Raw genomic sequence first — 13,594 nt, forward strand, 5'->3', positions numbered from 1 at the left:
AAATCAAACAAAACCTTTAAATCATTATTAACCCAACACAAAGCAACTAAACAAGCTTGGGTCCCGAAAGCGTGCTTAACCACGCAAGTAGGACTTAATCAATTCTATATACCTAAAGATAAAATACATTATATAAACTTGAATAAATCAGATCAAAAACTAAAAAATAAATTTAACTTAAAATCAAAATTCAAAACTCTACAAAATTTAGACTATCACCAAGTTGATTATAACTATAAAAAGAATCGACACAAACCCAAAATCTAAATTAATGGCCAATAATTCAGGGGGAGGCTCCAGAATAGCTGGCACCTCCAAAACTAACATACCCGACAGGGTAATCCAAAACAAACTAACCCGACAGGGTAATCCAAAACAAACTAACCCGACAGGGTAATCAGGATTAGTTAAAAAGAGACCGAGGTTAACTTGACTCATGGTACTGGTGAAGTTTTTGGATGATAGTACGTTAGGGAAGCTTGGGCATCGCATGTCTAGAAAGATATGGCTTCGATCTGGTGCATTTGGCCAAGTGGAACTGACCGAAGCTACCCTTAAACGAATCCTAACCAGTTAGACCAAGATTTAGTACTAAGTTCCGTGGATAGGACTATTCGGAAAACTTCGAAAGGTTGGTTACTTCCAATGATGTCCCTGTGACTCACCAAGCTTAGAAGTTTATCCGAAGAATGCCTATTTGTGGAAACCAAAACTAAATCTGAATCTAACACAAGTGAAACCAAAAGTCTGTAATCAAACCAATTTCATCTCACCAAATCATAGGATTCCCTGATTGATAATATAGATCGGATGAGATGAATAAGGCTTAATTTAATTTTAGACTTAAAAATTAATTTCAAAAATTTTAACTTTAAACTTAAAAAATTACTTTCAAAATTTTAATTTTAAACTTAAAAATTAATTTCAAAAATTTTAATTTTAAATTTAAAGAATTTATTTTCAAAATTTTAAACATAAAAATTAATTTCAAAATTTTAATTTTAAACTTAAAAATTAATTTCAAAAATTTTAATTTTAAACTTAAAAATTAATTTCAAAAATTTTAATTTTAAACTTAAAAAATTATTTTCAAAATTTTAAACATAAAAATTAATTTCAAAATTTTAATTTTAAACTTAAAAATTAATTTCAAAAATTTTAATTTTAAACTTAAAAATTAATTTCAAAAATTTTAAACTTAAAAATTATTTTCAAAATTTTAAACATAAAAATTAATTTCAAAATTTTAATTTTAAACTTAAAAATTAATTTCAAAATTTTAATTTTAAACTTAAAATTAATTTCAAAAATTTAATTTTAAACTTAAAAATTATTTTCAAAATTTTAAACATAAAATTAATTTCAAAATTTTAATTTTAAACTTAAAATTAATTTCAAAATTTAATTTTAACTTAAAATTACTTTCAAAATTTTAATTTTAAACTTAAAATTAATTTCAAAATTTTAATTTTAAACTAAAAAATTATTTTCAAAATTTTAAACTTAAAAATTAATTTCAAAAATTTTAATTTTAAACTTAAAAAATTATTTTCAAAATTTTAAACTTAAAAATTAATTTCAAAAATTCTAATTTTAAACTTAAAAATTAATTTCAAAAATTTAATTTTAAACTTAAAAATTACTTTCAAAATTTTAATTTTAAACTTAAAAATTAATTTCAAAAATTTTAATTTTAAACTTAAAAAATTATTTTCAAAATTTTAAAACTTAAATTAATTTCAAAATTTTAAAACTTAAATCAATTTCAAAATTTTAATCTTAAAACTTAAAATTCTAAAACCTAAATTAGTTTTAATCTCAATTAAAAAAAAAAAAAATTTTAACTTAAATAATGATTGATTAAAAAGTTGATAAACTAAGACTAACATAAAAATCCTACTTGTTGTAGGAAACCAAGTGGATTTTGGACAGTGGTTGCTCCAAACATATGACTGGAGATCACACCAAGTTCACTCAATTAACCTACAAAAGCCTAGGAACAGTTGCCTTTGGAAACAACGGTAAACTCAAGGTAATTGGTATAGGTAATATTGAATTAAAAATAGATTTCATAATTTCAAATGTTCTACTTGTTGAAAATTTTAAATACAATCTTCTGAGCATAAGTCAATTGTGTGACACTAGGTATAAGGTAAAATTTCTATCCACAGAATGTTTGATCAAACATCTAGATAATCCAACTATAAGCTTAAAAGGCTTTAGAAAAGGCAATATCTATGCCATCAACTTAACCACTTCTTCAGTCAAGTGTTATTTAACGCAAAAAGAAGAAACCTGGTTATGGCACAGAAGAATGTCACACACCCATTTCAGAAACATAAGTAAATTAAATGGTCTAGTTAGAGGCTTACCAAAATTACCTAACTTAGATTCAACAATATGTAATGCTTGTCAACAAGGCAAACAAACAAAATCTACCCACAAACCAATTAATGAATCCCAAACCAACTCAGTCCTAGAACTTTTACACTTAGATTTATTTGACTCCCACGGGGTCAAATCAATAAATGGAAGTCTGTACTGTTTAGTTATAATAGACGACTATTCTAGGTTCACTTGGGTCAAATTCTTAAAACATAAAGATGAAACTTTTGAAATTTTTACGAATTTCTGCAAACAAATTGAAAATGAAAAAGGCATAAAAATTAAAAGAATCAGAAGTGATAATGGAGGAGAATTTAAAAATCATAATTTTGATAAATTTTGCCTTGAAAATGGCTACCATCATGAATTTTCTTGCCCTAAAACTCCCCAACAAAATGGAATTGTAGAAAGGAAAAATAGAACCTTACTTGAAGCATCTAGAACTATGCTAAATGAATACAACTTACCTAAATATTTTTGGGCAGAAGCTATTAGTACAGCCTGCTATGTACAAAACCGAACAACACTAAACAAAAACCACAATAAAACATTTTTTGAAATATTTTACAACAAGCAACCTAATATAAAATACTTTAAGGTATTTGGTTGCCCAGCCTTTATCCTAAATACTAGAGAACACTTAGGCAAATTCACTTCCAAAATAGAAAATGGAATTTTCTAGGTTACTCTCTGAATAGCAGAGGCTACAGAATTTATAATAAAGTCACTTTAAGAATTGAAGAAACCACCAATGTAAAATTCAAAGAATCCAATCAAAACCTAGAACAAGCCCAACCTCAACCAGTTGACTCTGTTCACGAACATATCAATTCTGAGGGAACAAACCAAACCCAAAATAATGAAGAAGAAGAACAACTACAAGAAAGTCAACCTCCTCGAACCATAAGAGTCAACCCAAACCATCCTACTAATCAAATAATTGGTGACCCAGACCTGAGGGTTCAAACTAGGTCATCTTTTAGAAACCTAAGTCAAATCTCGTTAATCTCAAATATTGAACCCAAAACTGTAGCTGAATCTCTACTTGACCCAGACTGGGTCATAGCTATGCAAGAAGAATTAGCTCAATTTGAGCGCAATGAAGTTTGGGACCTAGTACCTCAACCTACCGATAAGAAAATAATAGAAACCAAATGGGTATTTCGAAACAAATTAAGTGAAACTGGAGAAATTACTAGGAACAAGGCCAGGTTAGTTGCCAAAGGGTTCAGTCAAGTTGAAGGACTTGACTACGATGAAACTTATGCCCCGGTAGCTAGACTAGAGTCCATTAGAATGTTACTAAGCTATGCAGCCCATAAAGGATTCAAACTATACCAAATGGATGTCAAGTCTGCCTTTCTTAATGGATTGATAAAAGAAGAAGTGTATGTAGGTCAGCCGCCAGGTTTTGAAAGCCTAGAACACTGATTATGTCTACAAATTAAAAAAGGCATTATATGGACTTAAACAGGCACCTAGGGCATGGTATGAAAGACTAACCTCTTACTTAACCTCTAAAGGGTTCAATCAAGGTCAAATTGACCCAACACTATTTGTGAAATCAATAAAAGAAGATATTTTTATAGCTCAAATTTATGTAGATGATATCATCTTTGGTTCAACCAACTCAGAATTTTTAAACGAATTTACAAACCTAATGGAACACGAATTCGAAATGAGTCTGGTAGGAAAATTAACTTATTTTCTAGGGTTACAAGTCAAACAAACAAATGAAGAAAATTATATTTATCAACAAAAATATACTAAGGAGTTACTTAGAAAATTTGGAATGGAAAATACTAAAGAAATAAAAACACCTATGGCTGTAAACACAATCCTAGATGATGATCCTAATGGAAAATCAGTAGACTTAAAACATTATCGGAGCGCGATAGGTAGTCTACTTTACTTAACTGCAAGCCGACCTGACATTTTATTTGCAGTTAGTATGTGTGCTCGATACCAAACCTGTGCTAAAGAATCTCATTTGACTCAAGTCAAAAGAATCTTTAGATACCTCAAGGGAACCACAAATGTAGGTATTTGGTATCCTAGGACCAACAACTTTGAATTAATAGGATATTCTGATTCAGATTATGCCGGATGCAAATTAGACCGCAAAAGCACAAGTGGTGGATGCCAACTACTTGGTCCATCCCTTGTCAGCTGGTTTAGTAGAAAGCAACACTGTGTTGCACTATCTACAACTGAGTCAGAATACATAGCTATAGGCGAGTGTGTTGCACAAATATTATGGATGATGCATACTCTAAAAGATTTCAACTTAAATATCACAAATGTAAAAGTATTAATTGATAATATAAGTTCGATTAACTTAACCAAGAATCCTGTGCATCATTCAAGAACCAAACATATTGAAGTTAGGCATCACTTCATCAGGGATCATGTTACTAAAGGTGATATTGAACTCAAGTACATTGAGTCTAAATCAAATTTAGCTGACATTTTTACAAAACCACTCCCTGAAAGTGAATTTAGCAACTTACGACGACAATTAGGGATGTGCTCAATAGACTAGAATCCTTCATAAATACTTTCAAAACTGATTTTATCAACTTATAGGCTAAACTTGTTTGTTTTCAAAAATTTCCATTTTTAAACTTTCAAAAACAGTTTTGGCCTTAGACTAGTCTTACATCCTTAGAAAGCATGTACCCATAGGTTTAGTTCTTGAGCATCTCACCAACACCTTAGGTTTACCTTGCTTGTGGTTGATAAACATAGAAAGGGGTGAGATGCATAGGCCATCTGTCTGGACTTAAGATGCTTATTTCAGTGCATCAGTATAAGTCTGGACGTTAAATACAAATATTAATCAGGTTAAAGTTCATCAGTCGAGTCAAACACTGACTGATTATAATTAACTTAATCTGACTAACCAAGTGAAAACTACTATTTTCTAATAGTTAGTTAGTACCTAATTGGTTAGACAGCTGGTTGAAGTTAAATATCAAATTCAGGGGGAGAAATAAAACTACTTTAGTTTTCCAAATTGAATTTTAAACTTAATTTTGAAAATCAAAGTTTAAAAATAATTTGTTTAAAATTGTGAAAATTTTAAACTCACAAACTTTTTATCCTTTTTACCTATTCTTTGAAAACTGAACTTTTCAAGTATCTTAAACCATGGTTTTGAATCTAATACTTTTAAACTTTGAAAAATTTGATTTTGAAAAGCAAACTTTACATTCCAAAAGTTTTTTTCTTACGTTTATCAAAACTCCTTTGAAAACTAAAAGTAAAGATTTAAACTTAATTTTACTTTGAAAATTGTCCTGAGTCTACTTCTTAAAAATTTGATTTTACTTAATTTTGACAATTTATATTTGAAGGATAAATTTTACAAAATTTAGTTTACAAACTAAGCTTCTCAAAGTTATTTTCCTTGTTTTGAAAATTGAATCTTATACACTTAGTGTTGAAAAATAAAATTCAATTAGTTTTGAAAAATAGACTTTTCAAACTTAGTTTTGGAATTTTGGTTTTGAAAACTTATGTTTAAGTAGCATTTCAAAGTTGAAACTTGTTTTGAAAATTTTTTTTAGACCTTATACACTTATGTTTGAAAATTAACCTATCTAAACTTAGCATTTTTTCTAAAAGCTAAAAGCTAATGCTTTAAACAAATTTTCAAAACTTTATACCCCCCCAAGTCAATTTGATCTTCTCTTGGATTTAAAAACTCAGTTATTGTTCAAGGTATTACTGTTTTCAGTATTTCTCGCTATGATTGTTTACCCTTATTTTTTGATGAATGCCAAAGGGGGAGGGTTAGGTTGGTTAAGTTAGGGCAACTAAATGCAAACTTAAAAAAAACTAACTTAAACCTTAAAAACCTCAAAAATCATGCTTGATTTTTGCATACTTTTTATCACTAACTTAACCAGGTTGTCATTCCATCAAAAAGGGGGAGATTGTTGGTGCGGTTAGCACTAACGGTCTAACTCAGGTTTTGATGAATGACAAATCAGGTTAAGTTAGGTTTGTTGTTGTCTGACACTTTTATCAAGTGTGCAGGAAAAGTCCAGCTAGGTCGACGGGCTGACCGGATAGCTGGCGAGAAGTCCAAGCGGGTCGACGGGCTGACCGGACGCTTGGCGAGAAGTCCAGCTAGGTCGACGGGCTGACCGGATAGCTGGCGAGAAGTCCAAGCGGGTCGACAGGCTGACCGGACGTCTGGCAGGTAAGTGAGGTAAGTCACTGGAGGGGAGTGACTGCGAGGACGCGTTCCCGGGTAGGGAACATTAGGCGTCGATCCGGCTTAGATCCATTTCGGATATCTAAGTCGAGATCGTGACTAGATTCCGGTCTCGGAAAGACAGAATCTAAGTCATACTTTGCTCATCTATAAAACTGTGCTAACACTCTTTGCTGCAGGGTACATTTGCCTCGGACTAACCTTTTCTTGTAGGAGAAGGACTTTCTGGAGAAGAGGGGTCCGGGCGCCCGGAAGGCAAATTTTATCCAGCCGAGTCGTCGCCACGTGGAGCATCATGGTTTGTGCAGCTACGTCACATTCCAGGCGCCCGGGACAGCATATAAAAGAAGCCCCAGGCAGGAGCTTCAGAATCAATCATCAACTGAGAACTTTTCGACTGCTGGTCCTGCTGCTCTACGTTCCTGCGACGCTAACAAAGCTCCGACAAAGTGCTTCTTCGTTTTTCTTAATTTCCTTGTCGGTATTACTTTGTTTCATTAGCATTTCCTGTATTCATTTTGTAATTATATTCGAATTGCTAGTGATTGCCCAACGAAAGTGGTCAAGGACCACGGGCCTTCGAGTAGGAGTCGTCACAGGCTCCGAACGAAGTAAAAACAACTGTGTCTACTTTACTTTTCCGCTGCGCTTATACTCGATATTTTCGAATCGATATTCACCCCCCCTCTATCGAATCCAACGGTCTTACAGATATTACTTTTATAATCCCACATAAGGCAAAGTGTTTGTTACTAGAAATGGTGTCTTTCTAGAAAGGGAGTTTATTTCTAGAAAAACTAGTGGGAGTAAAGTTGATCTTGAAGAAATTTAAGATACACAATCTAGCACCGAAGCCTTGATGGAAATTGAATAAGTACTACAAGATGTTGTGGATCATGATTTTGTTACACCACAAGAAGTTGTGGAGCCACAACTTGTTCAAGTAGCACAAGTTCTACGTAGATCTAATAGGACCCGTCATCAATATGAGAGATATTCTTTTCTCTTATCTGACTATGGTGATGTAGTGCTTATTTGTCTCAACAAGCCTACATCACCATGAAGTTGTAGTGCTTATGGTGAACTATAACATGAACAAAAGAGAGTATACGTTGGCGGAACTTCTGACAGAATTACAGGCAGCAGAAGGTATATTTCGTCAAAGTTCTCAGATTCACTATGCTGAAAATGGTTCTACTTCTAAGCCGAAAAGCAAGAAGAAGAAGAAACAGGTATTTTCAGCAAAGAGAGTGAATAAACCTCAGGGACAAAAAGCTGGAATGAAGAAGCCAAAAGGCAAGTGCTTCATTTGCAAGCAGACAGGGCATTGGAAGGCGGACTGTCCTCGTAGGAATCAGAACAATAAAGGTATATCTCATGCTCTAGTTGTTGAAACATGTTTAGTGGTGTTATCTACCAGCACCTGGTTTGTAGATACGTGAGTCACTGATCATGTCTGTAATTCCTTGCAGGGGTTCCAGGAAACCCGACGACTATCTGAAGGAGAGATTACCGTCTACATGGGCAATGCTACTAAGGTGGCGGCTGTTGCAATGGGAGACGCCTACTTATCATTTGATAGGAATAGAAAATTGGTTTTAATAAATTCTCTTTATGTACCCAGTTTTAGAAAGAATTTAATTTCAGTTTCTAAACTGTATTTGGATGGATATTCAGTTTCCTTTAGTAACAATGTGGTTATAAAGAGAAATAAAGTGATTATCTGTTCTGGTGCATTGGTTGGCAATTTATATACTTTAAATCTAATTTCTCCCACAAAGAAAAATATTGAAATTAATAACACATCTTCTAACTCTAATAAGAGAAAAGAACCTTCGGAAATGAACCAAACGCATCTTTGGCATCTAATGCTTGGTCACATTAACTTAAGTAGGATTCAAAGGCTTGTAGCCAATGGACTCTTGGGTCCATTAGAGTTGGAAAACTTTCCAACATGTGAATCCTACTTGGAAGGTAAAATGACCAAGAGACCTTTTAAGGCCAAGGGGTATAGAGTCAAAGAAACGTTAGAATTGGTTCATTCTGATTTGTGTGGTCCTATGTCTATCCAGGCTAGAGGTGGTTTTGAATATTTTGTCTCTTTTATAGATGATTATTCAAGATCTAGATACATTTACCTGACGCGCCATAAGTTTGAGTGCTTTGATAAGTTCAAAGAGTACAAGGCTGATGTGGAGAAACGTCTAGGTAAAAGTATCAAGACACTACGGTCTGATCGTGGTGGTGAATACCTCTTAGGAGAGTTTAGGAATTACTTATCAGAGGTCAGGATTTAATCCCAATTGTCCGCACCGGGTATACCCCAATAGAATGGTGTGACAGAACGAAGGAATAAGACTCTTATGGAAATAGTTAGATCGATGATGAGTTATTCAGAATTACCAAATTCATTTTGGGGATACGCTCTGGAAACGACAGTGCACATTCTGAACTTAGTACCTTCTAAATCAGTATCTTCTACTCCCATAGAATTGTGGAATGGACGAAAGCCCAGTCTAAGACATATTTGGATTTGGGGTAGTCCAGCACATGTGCTGAAACCAGATGCTGATAAGTTAGAATCTCGTACAAAAGTTTGTGTGTTTGTAGGTTATCCCAGAGGAACGAAAGGTGGTTTATTCTATAGTCCTAAAAACCAGAAGGTCATTGTTAGCACCAATGCCTAGTTTTTAGAAAAAGACTATATAATGGATCACAAGCCCAGTAGCAAAATTATTCTAGAAGAACTTAGAGAGGGCACGTCTACTTCAGTACCAATAGTACAAGATGAAGTACCACAAAAGACTGCAACACGTGTCACACATGATACACAACCACAGACGGAGCCTCGTCGTAGTGGGAGGGTTGTAAGGCAACCACTACAAGAAAAAAGTCAAACAACAACGGTTTTTCACCGTTGTCGTAGGCCATTTTGAACTGTTGTTAAAGGCCGTGTTGTTAAAAGGGGTGGCAAAAGACAACAGTTTTTAACCGTTGTCTTTGAAGGCAAAGACAACATTTTTTACAACGGTAAAAAACTGTTGTCTTTTCCTTCAAAGACAACAGTTTTTCACCGTTGTCTTTGAGCGTCTACCTTTAATAACAGGGTCTTCAACAACAGTTTTAAACTATCTACGACAACGGTGAAAAACCGTTGTCTTTTTTAGAAAAAAAATAAAAAAAATTAATACACAATTTTTCAATATTATAAATCATTCAAAATACTAAATTTCAAAATAAAATTTAATATACAATTTTCTAACATTCAAAAATAATATCTATAACATTCCGAAGAAATTTCATAAGCAACCAACAAAATTTCATAAGCAACCAACAAAATACAACAAAGCTATGACCAAGTGATTTTGAAGCAAATTCTCCCCTAGGAAGGCTATCACATTGTTTGCTCACTTCAGCTAAAATTGCATCAACATTGACACCATCTCCAGCAATGACAAGAACTACCTGACTGTCAGGACCATGTTCTGCCTGTAAAATTAGCGATTTTATAAAAGAAGAGCACCAAACCCATGGAACAACTATCCTTATAGCAATTTGAAAGGTTTCATTGTGGATTTTTATCAAGTCTTCAGGTAATAAATTCCAGCTACTGAAAATTACAACAAAAAACATTAATAACACAGGCACAATAGAACAGAAGACTCTGCACCTGAGAGAGTAGATCTGCAGCTATGTGAACTGGATTGGCATGTCTGTCGGCGATGACCAGCACCTCTGAAGGGCCAGCAGGCATATCAATGGAAACCATGGCTTCACTATTCTGCAAATCAGCCAAAGTATTCACCAAGGATCATTCTCTTCGTGATCAACAAAATGAACAACTATGAGGATTGAACAGAAATTTAACTACTGTAGACATATCTCTAATACAATATCTATGAGATATATCCATACCAATTGAACACCTTACTGGGAATAAAAAATGAAGCCACGACACTGGCAAAGGTTATCGGAATTAGGGAGAAACAAATAAATAACACCCAAGTTGATAGGTTAAAGCAGATTTATCTTTTTAAGTGTCAGAAAATTGATGGTAGATGATTTGTGTATTACTTGGGCAATGATGTAGTTGTTTCCACTCCAATCCTGAGTCTAGTTTTAACAGCTCAAAAATTATATTTGCATTCACTATTTAGAGGCTATCAATGTCACAATTTTTTAAGCTAAGAACATAAACATTATTATAGTTCCCACTGGCTATGAAACTTTCTTGATAAAATTTGGTTCCTGTGTTTCTGTTAATCACTTTTCCAGGAAATAACAGTACCTGAGGTACATGATTCAATTTTATTCTTAAGGCAGGGATTTAGCTGAATGATTGTTCCTAACAAATCTTATCTGACCTATAGCTCCAAGTTTCTGATTAACTGCAAGGGGAAAAGAGCTAATAGTTTACAGAAGAGCCAACTGATCTGTCATTTCATTCCTGAAAGATCTAGAAAGGAATGGCCATATTATCTGTTACATTTTGATCTTCTTACTTAACATATTATCTTCTTCCAAAAATCACCACAAAACAAGATAATTAATACTACAGATTTGATTTGATTGATCACTACATTTCCAGTACCTCATGACAAGGAAAAAATCATTTGTGCATAGGACTAAAACAAGGTAAGTAGATGTAATCAAATGATAAGAGCAATATTCATAGAAATGTGAGGCTACAGAATTATTATCATACCTGAAGAATCATTTTTGCAGCAGTAACATATTGATTTCCTGGCCCAAAAATTTTTTCAACCTGAAAAAAGCAATTAAAACATAGACGTAAAAGTAAGTGCAATCAATATTACATAATGCTTAAACCAAATGAAGAGGAGTATCAATTAAAAGCTTGACAGAAAACAAAGATTGAGTTAGTAGGGAGATCCTGCACCACAAGAGAATCTCATATAGGTGTATATTTGTTCATGTATGATATGTAGGATTGACACAACAGCTAGAGGAGGGGGTAGTGAATAGCTGATGTCTGAAATACACAAATCAAAATCTTGAGTGCAAAGCTTAATTAAATGTTCGTTACTCAATGGAAATAAAATAAGCAACACTAGCAACACTAACTCCGTTGGTTCAGAACGCCTACATTCCAAATGTTTTTGTACTAACTAAATGAGAGATTCAAATATAGAATGCAACAGAGAAATTTGCACACAATGCTCAGGCAACAAAATCCACCGTAATATAGTATCATATTCATGAAACAAGGCTCATAATGATGAAAAAAGTTATATATATGTATATATATAATTGAAGCATGAGAATAATAGTTTGTGTTCAAGATTGCAAAAATGATGATTTTGTATGCAAGATAGCTCTCCTGTAAAAAAGTTTGTAAAAGTAGAAGATGAGTTAGTGCTAGTGTTCCTAGTTCCTACTCTTTCTAGCCAAGATGCCCACCTATCACTATTAAGTTTCCCAAAATGATAAAGAGATACCACCTCAAAATCAAGCTACATATACAAAGCACAAAATTACAATCCAGATAAAGCAAAGACAGAAGAAACTTGAAAATACTGCCAAACAAGAGATGAACTTTCAATGGTGAGGGTTTGCAATCAACGTATTAGATGTTTGTAAGGATTACCTTTGGGCAAGATGATGTTCCACAAGCCATCGCTGAGATCGCCTAAGATAGAATGCATAGATACCATTGTGGGAAAAGACTTGTTGAAGAAAAAAAGAATGAAAAGGGTTAGAAATTGACGAACCTGAGCTCCCCCAGCTTTTAGAATGTGGGTGACGCCAGCTTTCTTTGCACAATATAACACTTCCTGTTGTCACATAATCATGTTAACCTATGTCTTAACATGGAAAACCAGTGTAGGGATAGTGATGATAGATTATTTTTTAAGGCTACCTTGCAAATACTGCCATCACGACCAGGCGGAGTTGCTAGAACAATGGTGTTGCACCCAGCAATCTGTGGAGGCTGGTGCATACATAAATAAATTGAAAGTTAAACCAGATCCTTTTGCCTAAATGTGTCAAAATTCACTATGACTACAACATTGGATATTGTAAACAAGGATACTATACCACCGAGAGCATCAAAGCAGTTGAGGGTAAGACTACAGTACCCCCTGGAACATAAAGGCCAACAGATGCAATGCACCGTGCTATTCCTTGGTGTGCAGCTTCATAGCAACGGTCCTCATCTCATCAACGAACGAGCGGTCCCGGGAGGCCTGCCGCTTCTTCGGCATCTCTGCGGTGGTCGCCGTGACGACCATGGTGCACAGGGGCTTCCGGTAGGAGGCCTCTCTCCGGTGATGGTGAGGGAGGGCGAAACGAACCAGACCAGAAAGGGAGGCAAGGATGAGGCATGCTCAAGCACAGAAAGCTTGGGATTGGGAGATAGGAAGCGTGGAGGAGGCCATACTTATGCTTCTGCCGCTACTCTTCCTCCTCCTGTCCCAGGCTGCTGTTACAGCTACGGGGCAGCAGCAGCAGCAGTGGAGCCAAGAAGCTTGTGCTCCCTTCTCTTGCGGTCTGTTCCACGACATCAGCCACCCATTTCGTCGAACAACTGATCCGCCTCAGTGCGGGGATCGGATGTACGAGCTCACCTGCGACGGCGACAAAGCCACCATCTCCATCGGCTCCACACACTACTTGATCACTCAGCTATCTTACAAAAGCGGCACGATCCGCTTGGTGGATCCGAAGTTTGCGAGCGGAAGCTGTGGCCTCCCTTCCTAATCTTTGTCACCCTCCGATCTTTCAAGCTCTGGCTTCGACCATTACCAAAATAGTTGGTGGGCAAGTTTCATGAGTTGTAGGAGAAGAATCGAGGCCCAGAGTTTGTATCAGCTTGTTCCTTGCTTGAGCAACAAAAACAACACTTTTGTCTATGTCGTTGTTGCAGATAAAGGAAATAGTTTGTCGTACCTTTATCCATCATGTCATTTTGTGTCGATGATTCCAGCAGCAGAAGTGAGGAGGCACTAGTGAGGAGGCAGCGAA

General features: G+C 34.8%; 1 protein-coding gene across 1 annotated transcript in view; it reads right to left on the reverse strand.

The window, feature by feature from the left end:
• Positions 1-12,861, reverse strand: part of LOC122023017 (histidinol dehydrogenase, chloroplastic-like) — a 73,719-nt gene extending 60,858 nt beyond the window's left edge. Inside the window, exons 1-8 of the mRNA XM_042581117.1 lie at positions 12,804-12,861; positions 12,668-12,753; positions 12,489-12,560; positions 12,340-12,402; positions 12,216-12,257; positions 11,313-11,372; positions 10,278-10,388; positions 9,950-10,096 (exon numbers count right to left, since the gene is read on the reverse strand). Coding sequence (XP_042437051.1) covers positions 9,950-10,096; positions 10,278-10,388; positions 11,313-11,372; positions 12,216-12,257; positions 12,340-12,402; positions 12,489-12,560; positions 12,668-12,753; positions 12,804-12,861 — 639 coding nt within the window. The remainder of the gene's footprint in view (positions 1-9,949; positions 10,097-10,277; positions 10,389-11,312; positions 11,373-12,215; positions 12,258-12,339; positions 12,403-12,488; positions 12,561-12,667; positions 12,754-12,803) is intronic.
• Between the last annotated feature and the right edge of the window lie 733 nt (positions 12,862-13,594).

The sequence above is a fragment of the Zingiber officinale genome, chromosome 9B (genome assembly GCF_018446385.1).
Source record: "Zingiber officinale cultivar Zhangliang chromosome 9B, Zo_v1.1, whole genome shotgun sequence".
Classification (NCBI taxonomy): domain Eukaryota; kingdom Viridiplantae; phylum Streptophyta; class Magnoliopsida; order Zingiberales; family Zingiberaceae; genus Zingiber; species Zingiber officinale.